A 25,846-nucleotide genomic window follows, 5' to 3' on the forward strand; every position below is an offset into this window, starting at 1 on the left:
TCATTGAACCATCTCACATAAAACACAAGTTTCAGCAACTTGGTGCTATCCTGTCCTTCATCTGCCTTGAAAAATCTATTTAATGCTCTTGCACCATTACCTCTCGAAGCGCTTTACAAACAAAAGCAGCACAGGGACAGTTTACCAGCAGGAAAAGAGACACAAGATTGATTTGTTCAAGACCTGATGAACAGTATGTATTAGGTCTCCCTATACTTGAATACACTGATGTCAACATCTAAAGCCAAGGACACCAGTTTCCTTTTCCAACAAAAATTAAAACAAACAAACAGATTAAAATCACTTCATACATATTATTTATCATCTGACCTCTAAAACAACAATTGGGGCTTCTTCTCCATTTTTTGTTTGTGCATCTGTAAGTCTCAGTTCCCGATGCAAATGTGGTGCTTTATGAGCACTTGCACGAAAAGTATAAACATCACGCACCCAGCTTATACAACTACACAACAAAGATTTTCCGAAAAACCATCCTGCAATTGGATGGACTCTTATATTCTCAACTTGCCTTGTGAAGGGAGGTTCAAAAAGCTTGTAGACTGCATAGATATTGGTACTTAGAATGAAGAGAAAGATCATCAGAGCACATTTAAAGGACAAATGACTAAAAAAATCACAATGTGAGCTGTGCATTAAGAGCCTTCACCCAGACAACTAATGCTGACCAGCTGATGGGGAATATCTCTCCCTTGTACAATCAGTCTGTTCCCACATTTTCTCCAGTGACTGGTCCCACACGTGTAGGAATGCTCTTAGAACCTGAGGTTTACACTGGATGATAACCCAGGGGTTGGGCTGGAGGTGTTAGGACACAGTGGGCAGAGAGAAGGCAGGAGGAAGATCAGGGAGAGGAGAATCCACGAGGCAAATGCCCTGGGAGAGGAAAAGCAGTTTGAAAAAATGGACAGTGAAAAATATGGAGATTAAGGCATAAAGTTGCGAGCAAAGGTTTTTTGAGAAAATCTTACATTAAAGAAGTAAACAAGAAGCCATCTAATAAGCAAGGAGCTATAGCACAGCCCCAGCCTTCTCCTCTCAGGTGGCCCTGAGCAAGCGCTCCCTCAGCGCTGCCCTGCGGGGCTCACCTTCACCGGGGCACTGACAACACCGCTCCTCCTCCACGGCGCCTCACACGCTCACCCTGAACCCTCCCCTTTGCACTCTCCGCTTCGCTCTCCGGCCGTGACGCCCGCAGTGTGTTTAAGCGGTCGATATCTCTGACGCAGGGTGAAGGCCGGGCAGCCACGCTCTCCTGCCAGGCTGCCCCGGGGGGAGCCCGAGCCGGGCCGGGGCTCACCCCGCGGGCAGAGCGCGGAGCCCGGCGCCCGCCATCCCCGCCATCCCCGGTACTCACGTCGGGCTCGTCCCTCGGGGCCGCGGCGCCCAGCAGCTCGCTCAGCTCCTCGCCCAGCACAGCCTCTGCGAGAGAGAGAGCGGGCTCAGCGCCAGCCCGGCCCCGCCGGAGAGCTCCGCGCCGGCCCGGCCCAGCCCCAGCCCCGCTCCCGGCCCCCCGAAGCCGCGCTCACCCCAGTCCAGGCCGCTCCCCGGGGCGGGCAGCAGCCCCGCCGGCTCCCACTCGGCCTCGGCCGCCGCCATCGCTTCCCCTTCCTCCCGAAACACACGTCTGCTTCCGGCCAGGGCCCGCCCCCGACGGCGGCTGCCGGCGGACACTCGGCGGGGCGGGGCGGCGGAGGCCGGGCGGGGTGCTGGTGACGGTGCTTGTGCTCCGAGTTCCTGGAGAGAGTCACAGAGTCAATTCGGTTGTAAAAGACCTCTGAGATGAGCGAGTCCAAGCTCTGACCCAACATGATCCTGTCAACCAGACCGTGACACTGACTTCCACGTCTCGTCTTTCCTTAAACACTTCCAGGGGCGTGACTCCACCACCTCCCAGGGCAGCCCATTCCAATGCCCAGTCGCCCTTTCTCTGAAGAAATTTCTCCGAATGTCCAACCTGAACCTCTCCTGGCACAGCTTAAGACTGTGTCCCCTTGTCCTATCACAAGGACAAGCCTGGGAGAAGAGGCCGATCCCCACCTGCTTACAACCTCTGATCCGGAAGTTGTAGAGAGTGGTAAGGTCACCCCTGAGCTTCCTTCAGGATAAACACCACCAGCTCCCTCACCTGCTCCTCAGGGGTCTCGTGCTCCAGCTCCTTCACCACCCTTTGTGCCTTCTCTGGACACGCTCCAGCACCTCAATGTCCTTCCTGAACTGAGCGTCCCCAAACCGGACACAGCACTTGAGATGTGGCCTCACCAGTGCCAAGTACAGGGGAAGAATCACTTCCCTAGTCCTGTTGGCCACATTATTTAATGAAGACTTCTCCCCCCCACCCCAGGCACACAAGAGGCATTGGTTAGACAAAAGTGTTTATTCGGATCCCGCTGACACAAGCTTGTTGGTGGAAGCATGAGTGGAGCAGATACCGGGGAATGTCCAAATTCCCAGTGGGAGAATGTCCAAGGGTTGTGTGGCAGGCTGCCCCCAGCACATGGCCCTCAGCCCCTGGTGGGTCTCCAGCTGTCTTCCCTGGAGACACCTCCCCTTCTCAGGAGAATGCTGTACAAGCAGCATGGCGGCAGTGTCCATGGGCAGCGCTGGTCCGGGCTACAGCCACAGGCATGGAGCCCCTCTGCTCCAGCAGCAGCTCCTGCTGGGCCTGCAGCCCTGGGGGACATGGTGGGTTTCAGTCTCGGGCAGGCTGGAAGCAGAGGAGAGATGGAGCTGGTGTTACGCACTTCAGTCCCAAGAGGTGTCCCCACCCAGGAGTACCCCAGCTGGGAGGATGGCCACCCAGGTGAATTTTGAACAGGGTGCTGGGAGGGTCTTGCCAGCACTCACCTCATAGGTTAGCATCATATGCTGCATTGGTGAAGGTGCCCGGCGCTCCTAGGTCACTGGAAGGCAAACACAAGGGTGTCACCTTGGAGAGTGCAGGAGCTTGTGAAGGGCAGGGGTTAGCACGGCCCTGTCAGCCCCAGAGATGCCCCCACATAAAAACAGCCTCACACAGGCAGATCTGGGTGTCAGCAGGGAGAACACAGGGCTGTGACAGTGACAGCCACCCTCCTGCAGAGCACAACTCTCACCTGGTGGGTTTCAGGAGCTTCCTCTTCTCCTCTGATAACGGTGTTGAAATGTCCATGGGGATAAAGCACACAGAACAGAAAAAACCAGATCTGTTTAGTGAAAGTCATGAGAAGCTGCATCAGCAGCATCTGAAATTGAGCAGAGTTTGACAAGCATGGGATGGGGCCGGGAGAGGGCTGAAGTATTTGCTGCTTTCTTCAGAGTGATGGTGTTTATCTGGCTCTGCCTTCCAAACCTGGCTGCTGACGCTTTCAGCTGGACAAACTGCCAAGGACCCAAGCAACTCAGCCAATAAAACACGTGATTGGAGGCAGTCACACTGTTAAACTCTTCTGATCACCCCAGCCTCCCCTGGGACTCTGTCACCACCTTGCCTGAGAGCCCCTGGCCAAAGCTAGGGTGGGCTGCAGGAAGCATTTCTGTACCTCTGTCACTGAGCCTCTTGGCAAGGAGGGCAATGAGCCCCCCAGAGAGCACAACACCAGCTACTGCCAGGGCTGAGCCACTGCTGTAAGCCAGGACTTGCTTTAAGAAGGCACCATCCTCTGAAACAAAGCCACAGAGCCACACATCAGAAAGTTGTCAGCCCCCCACCACATTCAAGATGTGCTTGGAGGAAAGTTGGAACCTTCACAGTGCTAGAGGAGCTGGGGGGTCCCACCGTACCTGCACACACAGGGGGCTCCCTGGTCCAGTTTCCCGTGGCCTCACACTGGAGCATCTCTGCTCCCATCCGAACAAACCCCTCCTCGCAGGAAAAGGTGCATGTGGAGTTGTAGGTGAAGTTCCCGTGCACGTGAGAGCAGCTCAGCTGGCCTCTCCTTGGGGGAGCCAGCACCGGGCAGCTGATGGCTGGAGATAAAACACAGCAGGAGCATCAAGAGGACAGGACTGATGGCAGTGGGATGGGGACGTGGGTTGGCAAGCCAGGGGATGAACTGACATAGCCTGGGGTGCTGAGGAGAGCACTCTGCTATGACAGGGCCCTCCCAGACACATGTGAGATCACAAGATGCACCTTTACAATGTGTGGGGCCGCCAGTCCAGGTCCCCGTGGCTGTGCACTCACGGCTCTCTGGCCCCAGCAGCACAAACCCCTTGTGGCAGGAGAAGGCACACGTGGAGCCAAAGGCAAAGTCCCCGTGGAGATGGGAGCAGGCAGCCTGGCCCATCTTGGGGATGGTCAGTGCTGAGCATTTGATGGCTGCAAGGGTGAAGAGGCACATGTCAGAAAGGAGCCTGGGAGATCACACTGTTGGGACCAAGGGGCTGGGGAACATTGTAGTGTCATCCCAAGGCAAATGGCACCCTGAGCTGTGGCAGCAGCTCTACCTTCACAGCGTGGGGCATCCCCTGTCCAGGTCCCTGTGGCTGTGCACTCGCGACTGTCTGACCCCATCAGTGCAAACCCCATCCGGCAGGAGAAGGCACACATGGAGCCAAAGGTGAAGTCTCCATGGAGGTGGGAGCAGTTTATCTCTCCTTGTTCTGGAGCACTGAGCACTGGACAGGCGATGGCTGCAGAGACAGAGATACATTTTGAAGCTGGAATCTGTGGACTATGAGGCTAAACTGCTGGAACAAGAGGACCAAGAAGGTCCTCTGGGGAACATTCTATGGTCAACACAAGACCTGTGACACCTTGAGCAGCAGCAATACCTTTGCACTGTGGTGTGTCCCCAGTCCACGTCCCTGCAGCTGTGCACTCGCGGCTCTGTGGCCCCATCAGAGCAAACCCCTTCTGACAGGAGAAGGCACATGTGGAGCCAAAGGTGAAGTTCCCATGGAGGTGGGAACAGTTCAGCTCTCCTTGGTCTGGAACACGGAGCTCTGGGCAGCTGATGGCTGCAAGGCAAAGAAGCACACTTCAGGCAGGAGTCTAGGGACTACAAGGCTAAACTCTCGTAATGAGAAGACCAAAAAGCGAACATTCCGGTGTCTGGCCAAGGCCTGTGACACCTTGAGCAGGCAGCTCTACCTTCACATCTTGTTGCATCCCCTGTCCATGTCCCTGTGGCTGTGCACTCACGGCTCTTTGGCCCCATCAGCACAAACCCCATCTGGCAGGAGAAGGCACATGTGGAGCCAAAGGTGAAGTTCCCATGGAGGTGGGAGCAGTTCAGCTCTCCTTGGTCTGGAGCACTGAGCACTGGACAGGCAACAGCTGCAGGGATGGAAAAACAGTTTGAGCAGGAGTCTGAGGACTATAAGGCTAAACTGTTCAGTCTGAGAGGCTTCAGGGGAACCCTAGTGTTACCCCATGACCAGTGACACCCTGAGTTGTAGCAGCAGCTCTACCTTCACAGTGTGGGGTATCTTCAGTCCAGGTCCCCGTGGCTGTGCACTCACGGCTCTTTGGCCCCATCAGCACAAACCCCTTGTGGCAGGAGAAGGCACACGTGGAGCCAAAGGTGAAGTCCCCATGGAGATGGGAACAGTTCAGCTCTCCTTGTTCTGGAGCACTGAGCACTGGACAAGTGATGGCTGCAAGGACAGAGAAACACTTCAAGGAGGAGCCTGGATACTACAAGGCTGAACTGTTTGGTCTGAGACACTGGAAAAACCTTAGCATCACCCCATGGCCAGTGACACCCTGAGTTGTAGCAGCAGCTCTACCTTCACAGTGTGGGGTATCTTCAGTCCAGGTCCCCGTGGCTGTGCACTCACGGCTCTTTGGCCCCATCAGCACAAACCCCTTGTGGCAGGAGAAGGCACATGTGGAGCCAAAGGTGAAGTCCCCGTGGAGATGGGAGCAGTTCAGGTCTCCCTGGTCTGGTGCTCTGAGCACTGGGCAGGCGATGGCTGTGAGTACAGAGAAGCACTTTGAGCAGGAGTCTGGGGACTACAAGGCTAAACTGTTGGAATGAAAGAACCAAGACGATGGAGAACATTTCAGGGTCAACCAGAGGCCTATGACACCTTGAGCAGGCAGCTCTACCTTCACAGTGTGGTGTGTCCCCAGTCCAGGTCCCTGTGGCTGTGCACTCACGGCTCTCTGGCCCCATCAGTGCAAACCCCTTCTGGCAGGAGAAGGCACACATGGAGCCAAAGGTGAAGTTGCCATGGAGGTGGGAGCAGTGCATCTCTCCCTGGTCTGGAGCACTGAGCACTGGGCAGACAACGGCTGCAAAGTGAAGGGGTACACATCAAGAAACAGGTTGGGAACTGGGAGACTAAAATTCTGGGAGCAAGGGGCTGGGGAACACCACAGTGTCACCCCAAGGCTCAGTGACAGCCTGCACTCCAGCAGCAGCTCTACCTTCACAGCGTGGGGCATCCCCTGTCCATTTCCCTGTGGCTGTGCACTCACGGCTCTCCGGCCCCACCAGTGTAAACCCCATCTGACAGGAGAAGGCACACATGGAGCCAAAGGCAAAGTCTCCATGGAGGTGGGAGCAGTTAAGTTCTCCTTGTTCTGGAGCACTGAGCACTGGACAGATGATGGCTGCAATGGGAGAGCAGATCTCAGATATGGTATAGATAGATAGGTTAAATCTAACAATTCAGGCTCAATCCAAATCAAATCTTACCCAGACTCACCTCTTCAAAACTGTAGTTAGTACAATGATTTTTCTGCCACACAAGTGATTTTCTGGCAGGGACACAGCTGCTGCTCTGCCAGAGCCCTGTTTATCCCTTGCACTACTCCGGGCCAAAGCCCCTGGGGGGAAGGACCACAGCTGCTGCAAGTCCTACTCACCTCCCTCCCCTTACTGGAGCAGAGACCAGCCTCCATCCTTGTCACAGGGGCAGGAGGATGGCTTTGGGACTGTAAATAACTGCAGTGGCCACAGGGTTTTGTGCCAGCCTCCCCAGCCTGTGCCCAGGGTATGCTTTGCTGCATGCCAGGGCAGCACCCAAGGTTTGTTGGGGTGAGTGGCTCTGCTGCCTACAGGACCACCACAGGTCAGTGCCAGCAGGGCATTAACACCATCCAGCCCAGCTGAGACAGACTCCATTCGCTGCACCTTCTGCTTTCAGACTGACACCAAGCACTTTCCTAGGTAGGCTTTTCCTTTCACAGCTATTTTACAGGCATTCTGGTTTCCCAGAGAATCCCCAGAGGTGTCTATTGGTGAACGTGCTGTGTGGGTGGAAGCAGTTGACCCAGCCCCTTTTGGGACCAGCCAGCAATGGGCACTTAATGGCTGCAGGCAGGCAGAGTTTGAGGCAGGGCAGGCAGCCTTGTCCCACACAGTCCTTGCAGCACCATCAGCCTTGCTTGCAGCCTTGCTCTGCTCGTTTTTGGAGTAAGCCCAGGTGGCAGCACTTGCTAACACCACTTCGTTATCAGCACAGGTGACCAACTGACTCATCTGATTGTTTGCAATAAAACAAAGATCAGTCATATTGCAGCCAGCAGGAAGAAAACAAGCTGGGAAAGCAAGGCCTTGGGAACCTGAAAAGCCTGGAGCACACAGGCTCAGCCCAGCTTGCCTGTGGGGATTTTCACAAAACTGGGAGCCTGCCCCTGCTGGGGATGCTGGTTACGAAACAGTCACATCACATCTCCATGCCTGTTCCCCTTAACTGCAGAAAGTTTTGCTAGTCTCAGCTGCCTAAGGCAAGTCCTGGGTTGGACCACAGGCCCACCCCACACAGGCAGCAGCAGCAGTAACTTCAAGGCAGGCTTTTTTTAAAAAGAATATAGATACAAAGATGCTGCCCACTCCCCACCCTTCCCAATACAGAGGGTCCCCAGTTGTGTCCCATGTCTGCTCCAGTCCTTGACTCATCCCATTCTTGTGCAAGGCTGCAGGTGTACCACACAGCAGCACAGGAAAGGTGGAGCAAGGCTCTTGCACCCCTGGCACTTCTCTGGGATGCCTGGTGCCTGGCTGCAAACCCTCAAGCCATTGACAGGAAGACTTTCTCTGCCCCTGCAGCATAACATACCACAGCTTTCTCTCCTTTGTTGTTTCCTGCCACACTCTGTCCCTCCCACCTTGTATGTAACCTCATTTCATGAGTCCTTGTCCCCTTTCAAGGTGGCCCATCCCTGCCAGGATAGACCCTTCCCCTGGCTGTGGGACAGCAGCCCCTCTTTCCTCTTTCCCAAGATACCAAACACCTTCCCAAGGCAGATCAGGGTGGGCTTTGGGAGGTAAGAGACAGTGCCATGGGGTTGACAGAGGAGCCAAGACACCGTCCTGACCCTGCACTTGGTGCACACAGGGCGCTGACATCTGAGTGGGATTCAAGACAGGGCACTGGGACAGCCAGGCAGAACGGAGGGCTTATCCAGAGCTCACAACTGCTCTGCCCATTGTAGTCTCCTCAGGGAATCCCACCCCACATGCAGAACCAGGAGATGCTTCCACAATAGGTAAGGGCACAGCAAGACTTGCCTGAGCAGCATTGGGCACACAGGGCTGGTCCCTGCAAAGCATCAATGCCAGCCCAGCCCCTGCCAGGCCCTACCTGTGCAGGTGGGGATGTTTGCTGACCACTCCTGGGAAGGCAGGCAGCGCAGCATGCCCGCCCCTCGCTGCTCAAACCCCTCCTGGCACCCAAACTCGCAGGTGGAGTTGTAGCTGAAGTCTCCATAGGGGTGGCTGCAGTTCATGTGCACTCCCTTGGGCTCCAGCTTGGCACACTGCACAACTGGGAGAGACACGGTACCACAGCCCGTTAGGAGCACAGGAACCCTGCTTTGTCACCAGGGTTTGGACTCTCCAGCAGGGAGGGAGGGAGGGATGGGGATGGATGTCTCACCCTCCGCGCACTCAGGGCCGTGGAAGCCGGGGTAGCACTCGCAGCGGTAGGTCCCTATGGTCTCCACGCACTCGCCGCGCTGGCTGCACGGGAAGGGCTGGCAGGAGGCTGCACACACAGGGGACAGTCATCAGGAGCTGCTGGCCACCCTGCTGAGGTCCCCAGCCTACCCAATCCAGCTCTGGTCTGCAGTCCCCCTGCTCACCCCGGTAGCACAGCGCCTTTTTCTTCCGGTTGCAGGGCTCGTCGTTCCACTTGCCAGACTGCTGCGGCCGCTGGATGTAGATCTCCACGCAGTCCTGGTTGGAGCGGCGGTTGTTGGGCTCCCCGAGTGCCCAGTTTTCCGCCTCCTTGGTCAGCACCTTCCTGGTGCCCACCCAGGTCCAGATGCCGCCCAGCTTGCGGATGCCAATCCAGTAGTAGCGCGCATGGTGGGGCAGGCTCTTGTTGAGGTACTCGATCTCCTGCTTGTTCTGGATTGCCACCAGGTCAGTAAAGAAGGTCTGGCAGTAATTCCTGGCCTGCTCCCACGTGTAGTCCCCTTGGTCGCTGTAGTGGTACGTCCAGGCACCCACCTCCACCCACAGCACCATGCCTGTGGGAGAGGATGAGGTCTGGGATTGATGCAGAAAGGATGGGAGCTGGGTCAGGGATGGGATCCCTTGGGATGTGAGGGTGGGCTAAGCCTGCATCATGGCCAAGAGATGCCAGTGACCAGCTGGGTGAAGGGATCAGATGAAGGGACAAGTGTGGATGAGAATGGGGCTCTAGGTACACAAAGACCTGGGTGGATCAGGCATGGCAGAAGGAGCTGAGGACAGAGGGGGATGGCACAGGGATGAGGAAGGTGGAGATGATAGGGTGAAGGCTGAGATGGGGCAGCATGGGATGGGGCAGGCAGAGCACAGGAAGCAGAAGAGCTCCAAGCAGTGATGCCAACCTTGTCTCCAGCATAAGGATTGAAAGCTCAGCCCCATGGCCCTGTTCCCCTGCTCACAAAGGCTTCCCTAAGGGGAAAGCCCCACTTCAAGATGTTTCCATAAACACAGTTCCTTCCTTGAGTGCCGATGTGTACCACTTTGGTTTTCTTGCTTTACCCTGCTACAGGAGAGTCAGATTGCAGCAAGGCAGAGCAGCCAGTATACCCTCACCCCCAAAAGCACTTGGACCCCAACCTGCTCATCTGAGCCAGAGATGGTCTAAAGAGTCTTGTAAAACTCAGTGTTGCAAAACAAGGTCTTACAAAAGTCAAGCTCACATCATGGTCATGCCCACCCGGCAGGGCAAAGCCAGAAAGTAACTGGAACCCACACCCAGAAGTGAAGGGCACTTTGCTGAAACCCTGCTCTTATTTACAGCATTTCACACCACAACTTTATGCAATCAAAGGGTTTTAGCCACAGAAAGAAGCTTCCTCCATTCTCCCCAGAAGCAGCTATCTCCACAACTGCATAAAGTTATATGTGGATATCGTATCTCCATCTGTGCAGAAAGTGAAATGGGGATCAAAGTCTGCTCCAAACAACCAGCCTGGCTTACCCTGTATCTCGGGAGAGCACTATCACACTGCGGTTATGCAGACAAAGATCTGGGCATTGCAGATTAGATGCAAATACAGGTCTTCTAAAGTCTAATTAGGACTGTTGTTTGGTCCATTATTATACATTTTCCTAAGTAATTTCCCATAATTTGTCTGCTTTTCCCTGTGAAAGAGCAAACTCTTCTCTTTGTTCAACAGAACTGAAGCTGAGGAAAATGTGGTTCCCTCCTTACCTTTCAGGAATTGGGGGCTGCAGGACAGGAACTCAGGGCACCTTTGGGAGCCTGCCCCACTCTCAGCTCCCACCACCCTCCTCCTGGCCCTTACTGCTCCCCAGCACAGCTCAGGGCAGCCACCTGCTACCCTCACACAAAGAAGCCCATCTTCTCCATGTCCATCCTCCACGTGTTCTCCTGCCTCTTTCCTCCAGCTCCACCAGTAACACCCTCTCCATGGCACAGCTCATCTGCCCTGTCTTATGCTACCTCTTGCTGCCCCACCTGGTGCTGAGCCCCAAGTGGGCACTGTTTTCCTGTGTTTTGACCCCTTGGCTCCCTTGGCAGCCTTGATACCTCTTCCCAGGGTAGTGCTCAGCAACCACTGCAGTTGAGGTGCCTTTGTCTTTTTGTTTTTCTCTCAGAGCCAAATCTCAGCCTCCTCCTGACACTTCTTCACTTGCCTCATTTCTATTCCTTAGCTCGTTCACTAAGGTTCTTAGGAAAATAATTCAGCTCACAGAGGATTGCCAGAGACAGAGCAGGCACCAGTAGGTTTTGCTCTGTGCGATGCCAGTACGTGAAGGAAATATCCTACAGGCAGCAGAGCCAAATTAGCTTCTATACTCCTGATGTTAGTTAGCAGCTTTAACTTTCCCTGATGCTGCCCCAGCTGTGCTCTGAACTCTTACACCGGTGGGTCCTGTGCCTATTGTCCATGCCCCAGTCCCCAACACGGGCGTGGGTGTAGGCAGGGGGTAGAGCTGCCTTTCCCGGTTCACAGTACAGTGCCCCAGCTGCCACGCTGCATTTGGGGAACCAAACACCCTGCAGGGACCCCAGGCATGGCCTGGCCCTCCCTGGGGGAGCACGGTCTGCCTGGAGGGAGCTGGCACAAGCAGGGGTAACCCCCTCTCAGGCCAGGAGGATCCAGCCCTGGGGGGTGTGACTGATGAGCCCCCAAAATAACAATGCTGCCTTCTCCAGTTCCCCAGACCTGCAGACTGCTTGGCAGCAGGGTCACACTGGGCTTTCTGAGCGGGTGGTGGGTGGCTTACCCCATGCGATGGCAGTGATGCCCAGGTAGATGCCAGGAGAGCCCAGAGTACGTGTCCTCCGAGCAGACCGCAGTCCCACAGCAGAGCCCTGACAGGGAGGGAGACGTGAGCATGCACATCCCAAGGGGCTCACACATGCACCCGCTGCTGCCAGGCAGTCCTGGCACACACAAGGGCACATTGCTTGTGGCAGCTCACACGCAGGCACACATGGTGCTCCCAGCCACGTACGGCTCTGCTGCAGGAAGGGCCCCTTCCAGTGAGGCACTCGGGGGAGCTGTGCCTACAGCCCAGCTGGACAGCGGGGGAGACACTGCCAGCAATGCACTTCACTCCCGGGGAGCCCCTAAGTCCAGGCCGTGTCCTGTGCCCCCCGAGCCCCTTCCTGCCCAGCCAGGGCTGGCATCTGCCTCTGCAGTAGCAGTGCCCTGTGTCCCTGGCAGTGTCCTGTGAGCCTGGGGTCGCTCGGGCAGAGTGTCTCTGGGACAGGCTATGTGTCCCACAGCCCCCAGCAGCGGCACCGGTTCCTGTCAGTGCCTGCCCACAGCCCTGCGCTCCCCTAATCCCCTTTTCTAGGCAGACCCTGAGTCATCCCCAAGGAAAAGAGCGGGACGTACCATGCCGGCGCCGCAGACGCACCGTGCCCAGCCAGCGGCAGCTGTCCCGCGGTGGGCAGTGCTGCTCACGCTTCCTCCGAGCGTGCAGCGCATCGCTCCCTGCCCCTGGCCTCTTCCCCTCCCATCCCAGCCCCGCTGCCAGCCCACATCCTGCTCCACACCCCTGCCTCCCCCACCACAGAGCTCTCCAGCCCCGAAAAACCCTCCTCTCAGCCCGGGGCCGGAGGGGAACAGTGGGGTCAGCACTGGCCACGGTCCTGATGGGACCTAGCTCGGCAGCAGCCCCATGGCATGGGAGCTGGTGCATCCCCACGCTGCCCTGGGGACATGACAGCCACAGGAAATAACCCACAATGAGCCAGGCTTGCACGAGCACCCCAGGAGGTGGCAAAAGGCCCTCCAGGAAGTGTCCAGCCCTAGTCTGCAGTGCCCAGAGCACCGAGAACTCTCTGACTCACCATGTCCATGTGGCAGTGCCTACACTGGTGGTCGGAGGACAGGGGAGGGCTGAGGGGTGATGAGGTCCCTCGTGGGTGAGTGGGAGTGTGGCTCACAGCCTCACAGCTCCTGTGCCAGATGCTCTCCTCGCATGCAGGCGTTTTGCTCTGGCTGTGAATCTTCATACACCGTTTATAAACAGTTACTTACACAATGTATTTTTCTGTGTTTACCTTTAAGTCTTTATGAGAAAGGTCCAAGAACATGCCAGAGGAACTTCCCCCTTACTTATTAACATCCGTTAGGAATTTCCACCAGTGTTTCAAGAACATGTCTAATTGTGTCCACTGCCCCTTGAATCATTATAATCATAATAAATCTTTTCTTACCCTGTCCTGCTCGTAAGCAGAACTGCCTTGGCCAGATTTTCTGCAGAAATTACTCTGCCCACTTCCAGCTAAAGCTAAACAAGAGCCATGCAGGTTACTTGTATTTTCCAGTTCCAGAGAAATTGATACTGCTCCACCAGGACTCATTCTATACAAAAGGAGGAACCCATCCCACAAAGAGCCATAACCCACTACAATTACTTTATCGTTGGCCAGTATAAATGAAGCTTGCTTCCTGTCTCTGGATATCTTCCTTGAAAAATGTTTTACTGCAGTTGTCTATTTTTATGGAACTGCTGAGTCTGTACATCCAGTAATTCAGGAGCCCTCACTTTTTAGCAGCTCATCTGCTGAGAGCAGTCAGTTACGGGAAGGGAAGAAGCAGCCAGGCAGGCAGAGAGGCTGAAGGGCAGCTGCTGGGGCAGGAGAGCAGCTCCAGATGTTGAGGGTAATCTGGTCAGGGTGAGAGCTGCCTCTCTACTGGTGAGACTGATGGGACTCAGAGGGATGTTCATGGGTACACCGCCCCAGGGCAGAGCACGCTGTGCCCCTGCCAGTTTCACTTCTGCTGAAACCCAACATGGTAGGGCAGGGCAGTAAAAAAAAAAAAAAAAAAACCCCACCTTTATTTTTGTAACTACAGATAGTTTTTGTTATTGCTTTAAAAATTGAAGCAAGGTGGCTGAGATGCAGAGGTTGTTGCTGCTGCAAAGCCAGTACCTGACCAAGTTCAAGCTCTTTGTGGGGGCAGGTGCCCCATGCCTGGGCTCAGAGAGGGGATCCTACATGGCAGGACGGATACTGAGGCTTGCTTTGCAGGTAGTGGGAAAAGGTACACGTGATAGGAGGGAGAGGCGACCCGATTCAGCTCTGCTAGGAGCTGGTTAATCTCCAGGAACCCTTTCACATCTCAGGTGGGTTCCAAGGCTGGCTTCTCTGGAAGGGATTCAGGATGCTGCAGGGCACATGCTCCTGCTGGATTCCTGCTGCCCTGCTCACCAAGGAAGTGCCTGTCCCTGCCTGAGTAGTGCAGGGATTTCCCAGGTGCCAGGATGGTGCATCCTATCCCCCAGCCACCCCTCCAAGGGCACAGCACAAGCTGCCAGCCAGGGCTTTGCTCAGCACGGGCTCAAGGGAGCAGGCACAAAGACACTTTCCTGTGTCACCTCCTCGCTGTCCCTCTGGACCCAGGCATCTGGAATGGAGAAGTGCCTCCTTTGCTGTGCCCCGGTGCTGAGCAACAGTCGGGGCGATGCTCTCTGTGCCGTAGAGCCCTGCCCAGGCTCTGCCTCTGGGGAAGGGGCACGGCTGTGCGTTGTTTATGGCAGAGCTCCCGTCCCACGGTGGCACAGCCTGTTCCCCTCCTTGTGCAATGTCCCCGCAAACCGCAGAGGAACCGAGTCACCCCGACACGGCCCGTTCGGCTCGGCTGCTGCCGGCGATACAGCGGGCACCTTCCTGGGAGCCCCGCTCGCCCCGGGGAGGGCTCAGCAGCCCACAGGAGCAAGGAGGCACCCGACCCTACCCTGTCAGGACTGTGCGGTGGTACCGGCGAGGACACACACGCCTGGGTGCAGCCCCGCTGCTGCCATTCCTCCATTCCTCCCTGGGGACACGGGCGGCTCTCCCTGAGGCTTTAGAGGCATCTCCTGAGCGCGGGCAGGAGATCCCCTCCCACCACAGGTCCCCAGGAAGTGCTTGACCCAAAGGGTGTCCCTGAGCTGCGGGTGCCCTTGGGCAAGTCTCCCAGAGCATAGCTCCAGCAGCCGGAGCCTCCTCCTCCACCCTGTTATCAGCTGCTACCCCGCCCCAGGCGGCACCTGATAAAATCTTTCTCACAATTTCAAAGTGTTTGGACACTGGGAGATGCGTTTGAGTGCCACCCTGGTTTGGACAGACTGAGACAGTTGCAAGGATTAGCCAGGACCAGAAGTCCAGGGACAGGTACCCTGCACCCCCCACCCACAGGGACCTTGTGGCACTGGGACAGACCTGGCTATGAATTATCGGGGTAGCTTTGGGAAATCACTCCTGCCCACCCCATCCAGACCCTCTCAGAGATGTTTCTATGACCTCAGCTATAGGACAGCCCTCTGCCTCCTGCCTTTCACTGCCAAGCTGGTGATGGAGAGCCATTTCACTGAGTACCCCTGCCTGTGCTGCCTGCCGGCTCCCTGGCACCCAGCAGCAGCCACATGGGCATGGCACAGATAAGGGTTTGCCAAACAGGATGCTTGGGGCATAGATAACACTGACATTATCTCACTGCTTGAGTGGTAGGGCGTAAACAAGTGACTCTGCCCACCCGGGGAATCCCAGGCAGCACCTCTGCCCTGCCAGTGAGCTGAGGCACAGGGTGGGTACGGGGTGCCGGGCTGCAGCTGCAGGGATGTGCCACGTCCAGGGGCTGCTCTTCAGCCAGGCAGGCAGTCCTTGCCCTAAGTGACAGCAAAACCACCCAGCCTACAGCTCCTGGGAACTGCGATTGCTCTGCTTGTGTCCTGCGGCGCTCTCCATGGCACTGTGCATCCCTGGAATGCTGGGACAGGCCACAGACCCACCTGGCCCTGCCCCAGTGGAACCCATCTTCTCAGCAGGAGAGTGGTACCAGTCACACTGGCTTGGTGTGGGGGCAACCCAGGCACAGGAGGCACTGGCAGCTGATGGAGCAGGCCACCCTCACCCTGGACATCAACCAGTGTTTTTGTCACATGTCTGGTTTAATGCAGAAATTTCAGCCTTCTCCTGTCTCACATAGCAAGCCCGGAGACAGATTCCCCTGTCACCCGCTGTGTACTTGCTCCTCTCCCCTGGGCAGCAGATGAACATGCTCAGCACTAAGAGCTGTGTCTCCAGCCAAGGCCAGCCCCTGCACAGCAAAAGACATTCTCTCCTCTGGCCAGGAAATCCTGGGGCATCCCCTCCAGGAGGCACTGTGTTTCACCTGACACAGAGGCAACCTAGAGGACATTCTTCACCTCCTGGCAGGCCAGGGCTGAGGTTTCCTCTTCTAAAAGTTCCTTTCTCTTTCTCACCTCCCTGTTTCAGCACACAGCTGGTCCAGCTTGGCTGCTGCCAGTGATACAGCAGGCACCTTCCTGGGTGATGATTTCTCCCCTGGCATCTTGGCTATATTTCTGCTCCAAGGAGCTATTGTGTTGTCTATTTAGATTACTGATTTATTATCTGCAGGTAGGGCAGGCACTGGCACACATGTTTTAAAGTCTTTTTTATGCCTCAACCACTTTGCTTTTGTGGATCTACAAACTGCCCTGTCCACGCTACCTCTGCTGTTACAAACTACTGAGCTCTGCCCAGTGCAGCATCCCCTGGGTGTGTGACTCCGGGGCCATACAGCTCTCCATGCACAGGGTCGGTGGCACTTGCTGAACTTGGCTCTCCCTAAGAGTCTTGCCTTCTGGGGCAAGCCCCTGCAAGAAACAAACAAAAGCTAAAATAAGGAGGGGAAGGACGTTCCTAACCACTTGTTGTCACCTTTGAAAAGAATTCTTACTCCTCTGACATTTTGCAGCTCTGCTTTAAGAGCAAGATGGTCACAGACACCAATCTAACCGGGCTTTATCCATGGGCAGAGAGGTACAGGCTCCTTCACATCTAAGCAGCAAAACCAAAAGGTCTTTTCTGACAGGAAATGGCAAGGCAACATAGGCAGTGTTTTCCTAGCTTCTTTTTATTTTCATTTACCCTTGAAAGGAAAAGGACTGTTTTGCAGAGAGGCATTTCGGGAGGACTCACTGGCTTGACAGGAGGTGAGGTAGGACGTTCTATCCCCACCCACCCCTGCTGCGCTGTGGGGTCTCAGGTGGCCCAGCCCCGCACCGGCACCGTACCTGGCTCCTCAGGGCAGGGCGCAGCTCCCCGGGCTGCCCGGCTCCGACCACAGCCGGCCCTCCTCTGCTGCCTCCGCGGCTGTCACACCGTTGTCCCACGAAGGCTTTCCGGTGCTCTGCAAGACCTAGAAACCCGCTTTTGCCCTCCAGGCACTGACGTCCTTCGGCTGAGGCGCGGGGCCGGGAGCAGCGTCCTTCCCGAGGGACAGCGGCGCGGGCAGCGAGCAGAGCTGTACCGGCTGCGGCGTCCGTCCCCTTTGCCGCGGGGGTGCCGGCACGGTACCGTGGGGGTGCCGGGGGCCGCTGTGCCGCGTCCTTTGGCCCGCGGGCCGTTGCTGTCCACGACGAGCCGGAGAAGGCCTGCGCCAGGGAAGTCCATGATGACCACCCCCCAGCGCACGGGCTGGCCGCCCCGGCGCCGCAGGTGCTGGCAGCAGCGGGGGTTCACAAAGCGGGCCACCTCCTCGGGGCAGGTGAAGAGCCCATTGCCGGAGCAGAAGGTGAGGTACATGGTAGCGGGGTCTCCGCCGGCCGCCTTCTCCAGGTGCCGCCGCACCCGGGCCCACTTGCGCTCCAGTGAGAGCACGTTCCAGGCGTCGCTGATGCTCAGCTGCTCGTAGGGGATGCCCAGCACCTCCCGCGCCAGCGCCTCCAGCACCACGATCTTCCCGCGCACCTGGCCCAGCGTTGGCACCTCCTCCCGGCACCACACACAGCCCTGTCCCTCCTCCAGCAGGCAGCGGTGCAGCTGGGCAGAGAAGCCGGGCCGGGAGAAGATGGGCAGCTCCTCCTTGATGCGCATAAGCACGGCCTCGCCGGGGTGGGCGCGGAGGAAGCGCAGGGTGCGGCGCAGGACGCCGCGCAGGTTGGCCCGCTGGAAGGTGCAGAGGTGGTAGATGCGGAGCTCACCCCGCGATAGCTTGCAGCGCACATCCAGGAAGCGGATGCCGGCCGCCAGCTGGGCCTCCAGGCCCCAGCTCTGGCACCGCAGGCGCCGGCCGCCGAACAGGCTGAGGGAGTCGTGGGTGCCAGGGATGGAGAGGCGGGAGAGGGGCAGGGCGTCGGGGAGCTCCGCCATCCAGTCGGGGCAGCAGGCTGCTGGCTGGGGTACGCAGTCGAAGGCAGCGCTGCGCCGGGACCATGTCTCCATGCCACCGGGAGAGCGGGCACTCCGGCACCTGCCTGGCCCCCCGGAGCCCTGCCGTGGAGGAGAAGCAGACCATGAGCGGTGGGAACATGGCTCCCATGCATCCCGATCCTACCCTCCCCAGTGGTATCCCCCCCATGCCGTGAAACCCTAGAGCATACCATACCCTATGAACATACCACATGGCCCATATACGTTGCTGCCGGTACTTCTGTCGAACTGTACTCTTCCCCTCCCACTCTCAAGCATTCGTCCCAGTACCCCCGAGCCCTGGTACGTCCCATCCTCCCCCTCGTTCACCCACCTGGGTTTGCCTGTGGCTGCGGAGCAGAGCCCGATGGACAGGCCGCGCGGCCGTGGGTGCCGGCGGCACACTGGCAGGTAGAGCGGGATGCCAGCCATTAACTCGGGGACAGTCATGACGCGCGTCCTGCCTCGCAAACGGCACGTGCACCTGGGATTCATCCTCAGCCCTCGGCCAAAGGAGAGCACTTGACAGACACACCGGGCTGGAAAACCTCCTGGCTGATCCCGACAGCAGCCATTCAGGACTCTGCACCTCCCTCCCCAGGAATCAGGACAAACGGGATCGAGGTGCCGCGGGGCCCCTTGATGCTAACCACGGGAGTGGCTGTGCAGAGCCGCGGGGTGCCCACATGTCTGCTCCAGAGCCATGTCCTGGTGGGACCTGGACCAGCCCGGTGATGATGGGCATCGTCCCTGTCAAGAGGGACAACGCACAGGCAGGCACCCGGAGCAGGGGTCTGTACTTGCCAGCACACCCCAGGACCTGCTCAGCGAGAGTTGCCTAGGAAGTGGGCTTCATGCCCTTGCTGCTCATGCACCAGTGACTGCTTCACGCTGGAGTCACTGCAAGGCTGCCCGGCGCAGGGGTAACCCACCTCCTGCCCACGGGACACAGCTGCCGGGCACCCCCGTCGGCAGCACACACTGAACCCAGTAGGGTTTGGAGAGGAGCCGCCGGACAGGTCACAGACTCCTCCGAGCATCCCTCCGGGGCACATCCCCTCCGCCCGAGCGAGGCGGGCACAGGGATCCCCGGAGGGCGTTCGGCTCTACCACTGCAGGGACACCGGCGGGGACAGGCCGAGAGACACGTTCCCTGCGCGCTGGGCGCAGCGGCCGGGCTGAGGGGGGCTCCCTGCGGCTGCCCCCGGCTCGGGGGGCACAGACCCGCCCCGGGCCGCCCCGTCCTGCCCCGGGAACAGCCCCGTCTTGCGTTCGGCTGCGGCTCCCCCGGCACGGAACGCCACAGCGGCGGAGCCCCGCCCCGGCCCGGCCGGGCCCCGCCCGCTGCTCTCGGCATGGCGGCGGCGGGCGGCGGCAGCGGCGGGAGCTGCTTCGTGCTGGGCGCCTCGGGCGAGACGGGCCGGGTGCTGCTGCGGGAGCTGCTGGCCCGGCGGGTCTTCGCCCGGGTGACGCTGATCGGGCGGCGCCGGCTGAGCCTGGGCGAGGAGGCGGAGGCGGCCGTGGTGCGCGGGCTGGGACAGGGCTGGCCGTGGTGGCGGGGACCGGGGCGGCGGCGCTGACCCTCGGCCTCCCCGCAGGAGCAGGCGGTGGTGGACTTCGAGCGGCTGGGCGAGCACGCCGCCGCCTTCCAGGGACACGACGTGGGCTTCTGCTGCCTGGGCACCACCAGGGCCAAGGCTGGCGCAGTGAGTGGGGACTCCCCTGTCCCCGGGAGAGTAGGGGTCCCGCTTGTCCCCTCCCCTGCCCGCCCGCTCCCTGCCTCACTGACCCTCCTCTCCCCTCGCAGGACGGCTTTGTCCGTGTGGACCGGGATTACGTGGCGCAGGCAGCAGAGCTGGCGCGGGCAGGGGGCTGCAAACACTTTGTCCTGCAGTCCTCCCGGGGGGCAAACGCGCAGAGCCGCTTCCTCTACCTCCGCGTGAAGGTGAGGGGGCAGCTGGGGTGGGATCCTGGTGTTCTGCAGGAATCACAGGATGCTGGGATGCTCGGGAAGGAAGCAGGAGCTGAGGTCTTGAGATGCAAATGGCTCTGGGGGTCCTCCTGGTGCTGCGGGACAAGGGAAGGGGCTGGCTGGACAGCTATGCAGCTGGCTTCTTCTGAAGCAGCACGACACCTGCGTGCAGCAGCTGTCTCCCTCTTCAAACCCCAGAAAGACCTGCTGAGGTCTCTACCCCAACCCCAGCTCCCCAGCCTCAAGCTGCGATGGCTTCACAGCTATGTGGGGACGCTCAGGGCTGTGTTCAGGTGAGACACAAACTATCCTGTGGTGGAAAGCCCACAGGCTCCCCAGGTAGGACCATATCTGTCACAAAAGCTTTTTTCCCCGTACGTTGTGTGCTGCAGCTCCCACCACCTGCTGGACTCACAGCTGCCTTGCCAGCATCTTGTGCCGGGTGGATCCATCCCTAGGCTGGATGCTGACTCCAGATGCTCTCCGGAGCAGCCTGTTGCAGTTTAGCGTGATGGTTGCAAGGGTGCGCTGCTGACCTACGGTCTGTGTCCGCCGTGGGCACTCACCCCAGCTGCCTGGCCTGGAGAGCTGATCCCTGCCTGGCCTGTTCCAGCTTCGCATTGGCGTTAGTGCCATCCTGCCACGGCTCAGAAGCTCTCTCCTGCCCTTTCATGGGGTGGCAAGGATGGTGCTTGCAGTCATCCTTGTCTCCTTTCATCCTGCCTGGCTGCTCTGACAGGGAGAAGTGGAGAACCTGGTCCAGGCTGTTGGTTTTGATCGCTGTACCATTCTCCGGCCAGCGTGAGTAGTGGTGGAGGAGGGAGGGCACAGGGCTTGGGTGGAGGGTTGGCAGGGCAGCAGGCTGGGAGATGGAGGAAGAGGAAGGATCCATGAGGGCAGGGCTGGGGAGGGGAGTGGAGAATGCCACCAGCTGCAAATGCAGCTCATGGATGAGCAGACCGCTTCCCAGTGCTGCAGGGAGCAAGCTCTGAGGTGTCCCATGGCCCATCCCGATGCTGGTGCCGTGTGCCATGCATGGACAGGAGGCTTGGGCTGAAAGCACAGGTTGGGGCACATAGGTCAGAGCTTAACTCCAGATGGACCTTGACCTTCTGCAGAGGGAACACTCACCTGTGACCTTTCAGCTGTACTGTGCTCTCGCTGCCTAGGAGAACTGGCATTCTGCTTTTGGCAGCACAGTGGGGAAAGGAGTTTAGTGTCCAAGGGCTCAGCTCTGTCACATTTCATGACCCTGCCAAAGCCCCCAAGCCCATGTGGATTTTGGGAGCTGGTCTGGGCCTTGGTGCTGCTGGAGAATTCTGTGCAAGTCTCTAGCTTTCCCCCAGGGATTGTTTCAAGCTGACCCACCTTACCTCCTTGCCCTGCAGGGTGCTGCTGTGCAAGCGCCAGGAGTCCCGGCCCATGGAGTGGATAGCCCAGCAGTTCTTGGGCGTTGTGGCTCGGGTCTTCCCCACCGCTTACTCGGTGCCTGTGGAAACAGTGGCCAGGGCTATGGTGGCCTGTGTGCTGCAGCCAGGCGAGGGGAAGGTGAAGGTGCTGGAGAACGGGGCCATCCATGAGCTGGGAAAGGCAGTGCCACAGCAGGGCACATAGAGCAAAAGGGATAGCAGGCAGGAGCTTGAGTCACCATTCAGGTGCTCTTTGGGCTGAGGATGGATGCTTGCTTGGAGAGGTGTGGGGTGCTTGCATGGCTAGCGTGGAGCCAGAGGTATATGCACTTTTTTGCACTGTGGATGATTCTGTCAAGGGATCAAAAATGCAGGTGCTGGCTGCTGACATACAATGTGCTCTGCTGCGTGGGTCTGTAACACTAATATGGGTAAAGATGGTGTAATCCAGGCCTTGAATAAAACCCTATGACTGATCTGGTTGTGCCGGCTTTGTGTTGAAATAATGTCTGTCACCTGCGCATCAACAACCCAGCCTCATCTGCTCAGATTGTGTCACTTCAGGGAATGCTTGCAGGCAGGTGACAGACACAGGAAAGCAGAGACAAGGCACAGCTGCCTGTGTGGAGGCTGTACCTCACAGAGCACACGGTGGCACCAGTGCTGCTTGGATAGCAGAGCTGCTGGATGCCTAGCAGCAGCTGCTGAGGCGCTGGGAGTGGTGCCTCTGCCTGCAGCAGGTCTCTGCAAACACTCCTGTCCTCATCTGCCCAGGGTGCTGAGGGACTGCTCTGGGGATGCTGCTGTTCACACCTGGGCTGCCACTTGGTACCTGTAGTCACATAAACACCATGAAAATACTTGCATTGACTTGCAAACGCCTGTCCCTCTGGGCTTTCCTTCCGGGCACAAATGAGCCTGAGCCCAGCCCCCTGTTCCCGGGAGTGCTCTGCATGTGCAAAAGATGAGGCCAGCCCTGTGCACACCTTGGAGGGGGCTTGCTCCTGCCCAGGTGCCAGAAGGGGAGCAGGTTCCTTCTGTGGGTATGGGCAGGCATGAGGAGCAGTGCAGTGTCCCAGGCGCGGCCCTGGCTGTTCTCAGGCCTTGTGCTCGGGGTCGAGGAACTTGGTGGCTTCACAGATGGGATACAGAACATACGTGACTCCCAAATTCCCTACTGGCCAGAGTCCCAGTGCTCCGGGTAACACTGCTTTCCAGGATTTTCTCTGACCTCACCCATGGCTCCTGTGTCAGTGACTTGGATGTGGCAAGTGGAGGGAGCCTGGATCTCATCTCCTTCTACACAAGCATTTCAGTCATCTGGTTGGACCTCAGAAGGTTGGTGGAGGCAGCAAGATGGTGTAAAGCCTGCACCTAGACAACTCCTCAGCCACGTGTGGGGCTCAGTTCAGGGGGGCCACAGAGCCACAGCTGCTGGTAAGACTGTCCCAGTGAGAGCAAAACAATACCTTTAGAGTAGTATTTAATGCCCAAAGGGAACTGAGAGGTAGGCTAGTCAACATCACACAAGTGTGAGGAGCACAAAGGCTGGTCACACCTGCAGCACTGGGTTACACAGGCATGGTGTGCTCAACGCTCAGAGATTTTTTTAAAAAGGGCGTGTGGTTATACAAGGGAGTGGAAATGAGTGCTGAAATGGTAAGACCTTAAAAGAAGTGAAAATTGAGATGAGAATAAAAAAAAAGAGTTCAAGCTCTGGAAAGTTACAGGTGAGAGACAAGCCACAGAAGACATAAGGAAAGCATCCTAAAGGCATAAACATGAATTATGACTTTGTGAGAAGCAGAAAGTTGTCCAGGGAGGCTCAAGGACAGGATGTAACCAGGCTCTATAGGAAGGAAAGAGCCATTGCAGAAAGTCTCGGTGAGTTACTTGCATTGCCCTTTGCTGCTAGGGAGCTCACACTACCATCATTCCTTCAGGGACACATATTTGCATGACTGTCCCAAAGCATGCAGGACAAAAAAAGATATTTTTAACCCCATTTTTAGAACACGTGGTTAAAAGTCTGCCAGAAGAAGCACTCAGATGAACTGCCAAATACTCTCCTGGGTGAGAATTGCAGCGATCCCTTTACCAAAAGGTCAACACTGTTAAATATGATGCTAGTTCTTAAAAAGTTCCAGTGGGAACCAGGAAACTGCAAAGCGGTTAGGCTGCCTTCTGTAAGAGGCACGTTGCTAGAAAGGGTAATAAAGTCTGGAAATAACAGGGCCCAGGATAAATCGGGTGTAATGGGAGATTCCACGCGGCTTTTGAGGGGGCAGTTGCAAAGCACAAGCCTGGAGCACTCTTGGAGGAAACCAGCCATTGTGTACACAAGACAATCTGCTCCTCAGAGTGCACTCAGATCTCCAAAAAGCTCTCCCAGAAGGGCTCTTAAAGAAATTAAGCTGTCGTGGGAAGAAAAGGAAGGTCTGTGTAGTTTCTTATTGGAAATATTTTCTTAGCACTCCAAAGCCTTGAAACACACAAAACAAACATTTCTTGCTGGACAAAGGTCTGTGGAAAATGAAAACTACTTCTGTGTAACCCTTGTTTCTGCTCAGTGGTGACAGTTTCTTTTTCAGTGTTTCAGATGAATCTGTGTTAAAATGCACAGTTTCAATCCCAGCACACAGTACAACTTCCTTATCACCCTCCCGCACGGAGTTTCCTCACACATTTTGGAGCTCAGCTCCCCAATTTGCTCTTTGCACTCCTTAAACCCCCACCCCAGAGCTTTGGAAGAGATTTTAGATCATCAGTCCCTGAACTACGGCAGAGGGGATTTGCCCACCTAGGGCTGAAGGAGATAAAGGAGATAAAAGCCTGTAGGGAACAGATCCCGTCCCTCCAGAGGGTCTCACTGGGCAAAGCTCCAGGTCCCTCTGAGCAGCAGGAGGTCTGCAGAGATGGAGCCATGTCCTTGGCATGCTTGGCGGGGCTCTCTGCCTTCCAAGGGCACGCAGCCCTGGCTGCAGCTGGGAGGAGAGCATGGAAGGGTGCTCAGAGTCTGCTGGACAGCATTCACACAAACCACCTGGTCCCACAGACCCAAGTTCCCCTGGGATTCCAACGCTGACTTTATTACTGAAGATTAATGATAAAAGGATAGCTGCATTCCCAATGGCTCAGCAGTGGGGGTTTCCAGGAGGTCCCATAGCTCTGCTGTCCTTCCCAGCCCCGAGCCGTGAGAATGGCCAGGCCCTCTCACCCAGCCCATGCTGCCACTGGCTTCCCTCTGAGAAGGGGGTGCCTGAAAAGCTGGCAAAGCCTCCTGCAAACAGCACCACTCTTCAAAGGAGCTTTTCAAAGCATCCTCTGAGCTGGCTGGCACTGACCTGGCACTCAGTGACATCTTGGTGACATCCTGGTGACATCCCTGCTATCAAATTCATGGCCCTGATGAACGCTCTGGCCCCAAGGGCACTGGCACAGCCCAGCAAAGGTGCAGAGTTTGCAAGGCTGTGTTCCTTCAGAGGCCAGGGGCTGCACCCCACCTGCTGGCAGATGGGGCCACTGAGCTCTGTGGTGGGATTGGGATTGAGGCACCTCCAAGCTTGTAAGAGAAGCTCATTCTGAATCCTCTGGGAACAAGGCAGAGTGAGAGCAGCCTGGAAGAGCAAAGGCCCTCCATCCTCCATGGCTGCTGCTGTTCCCTTCTCTACTCTAGGCTGGTGGGCACCTCAATGCCAGCTGTGGGAAGGGCAGCCCACCAGACCCCAGGCCTAGTACCTGTGCCTGGGTGCATCTTGGGGCCTCTAATCAGTCCAAGTCATTATCATCTGAATGTCTCATCCTCTGAAATTGCAGGCTGTACTTTTTTTTCATTCAGTTTCCACTACAAAGCAGTACAAAGCCAGCTCAAGCACTCCAGGGAGGCACAGTTTCCAGCAGACTTCGAGCTTTCACTGACTGCCCTGAGGTGCCTGAATGCAGACACTCTCTTGCTGCGTAATTCCACAACAGGTCCAAAATCCAGCCAGGAGCCAGAGCCAGGCAGGCACAGCTCTGACACAGCCCAAGAAGGGAAAAGGGGCCAAGGTCTGAGCTTAAATGTAACCCTGTGTTGGGGGCAGGGGGAGTTGGTCAGGGAAATGATGGTTGTTAGTGCACCTGGGTGTGGACAGCCAGGTTGGGAGCAAAGTCCCTATTCCCAGCTCCCAGTGTTAAAAAAGGCACACACTTTTTCATAGTCACCCAGAAGCCAAGGTCTGAAACAAAAGTCACAGTTACCCACCAGCCGATAACCACTGTTGAGGTGGTGGATATTTTGACATCAGCCACAGCCTTGGAATCAGTAGCAAGACTTCTCATAAGCACTTTTATTTTTCTAAAAGTACTATTTTTCACTGGAAAAATCTCGCTTGAATGAAGCATTTCTACCTGGCTCTTCTAAATACTGAGC

At 57.0% G+C, this 25,846-nt stretch overlaps 4 protein-coding genes across 5 annotated transcripts in view; 1 reads left to right on the forward strand and 3 right to left on the reverse strand.

Annotated features, from left to right (window-relative positions):
- ATF6 (activating transcription factor 6) overlaps positions 1–1,664 on the reverse strand; it is a 72,972-nt gene extending 71,308 nt beyond the window's left edge. For both annotated transcript variants that reach the window (XM_082287479.1, XM_082287478.1), the window contains exons 1-2: positions 1,548–1,664; positions 1,376–1,440 (exon numbers count right to left, since the gene is read on the reverse strand). In XM_082287479.1, coding sequence (XP_082143605.1) covers positions 1,376–1,440; positions 1,548–1,617 — 135 coding nt within the window. In that variant the 5' untranslated portion in view covers positions 1,618–1,664. The remainder of the gene's footprint in view (positions 1–1,375; positions 1,441–1,547) is intronic.
- An 814-nt stretch (positions 1,665–2,478) lies between these two features.
- Positions 2,479–13,256, reverse strand: LOC309575958 (P-selectin-like; the record flags this gene model as incomplete). The annotated part of the gene is given in 19 exon segments (XM_082286855.1): positions 2,479–2,725; positions 2,866–2,921; positions 3,114–3,144; positions 3,540–3,659; positions 3,781–3,966; positions 4,133–4,318; positions 4,447–4,632; positions 4,774–4,959; positions 5,093–5,278; positions 5,413–5,598; positions 5,731–5,916; positions 6,053–6,238; positions 6,374–6,559; positions 8,536–8,718; positions 8,830–8,937; positions 9,035–9,424; positions 11,643–11,730; positions 13,087–13,230; positions 13,233–13,256. Coding segments are annotated over 18 exon segments (2,817 nt in total). The 3' UTR covers positions 2,479–2,725; position 2,866.
- A 3,763-nt stretch (positions 13,257–17,019) lies between these two features.
- LOC309576052 (1-phosphatidylinositol phosphodiesterase-like) lies at positions 17,020–18,087 on the reverse strand (the record flags this gene model as incomplete). Its single annotated transcript, XM_082287015.1, has 1 exon — positions 17,020–18,087. The coding sequence occupies one exon, from the start codon at positions 18,085–18,087 to the stop codon at positions 17,020–17,022; it is 1,068 nt and encodes a 355-aa protein (XP_082143141.1).
- Positions 18,088–19,409: 1,322 nt separating this feature from the next.
- HTATIP2 (HIV-1 Tat interactive protein 2) lies at positions 19,410–21,790 on the forward strand (the record flags this gene model as incomplete). Its single annotated transcript, XM_082286904.1, has 5 exons — positions 19,410–19,577; positions 19,653–19,760; positions 19,862–19,999; positions 20,766–20,827; positions 21,415–21,790. The coding sequence occupies 5 exons, from the start codon at positions 19,410–19,412 to the stop codon at positions 21,638–21,640; spliced, it is 702 nt and encodes a 233-aa protein (XP_082143030.1). The 3' UTR covers positions 21,641–21,790.
- Positions 21,791–25,846: the final 4,056 nt, after the last annotated feature.

The sequence above is a fragment of the Coloeus monedula genome, assembly GCF_965178545.1.
Source record: "Coloeus monedula genome assembly, chromosome: 9".
In the NCBI taxonomy this organism is placed as follows: domain Eukaryota; kingdom Metazoa; phylum Chordata; class Aves; order Passeriformes; family Corvidae; genus Coloeus; species Coloeus monedula.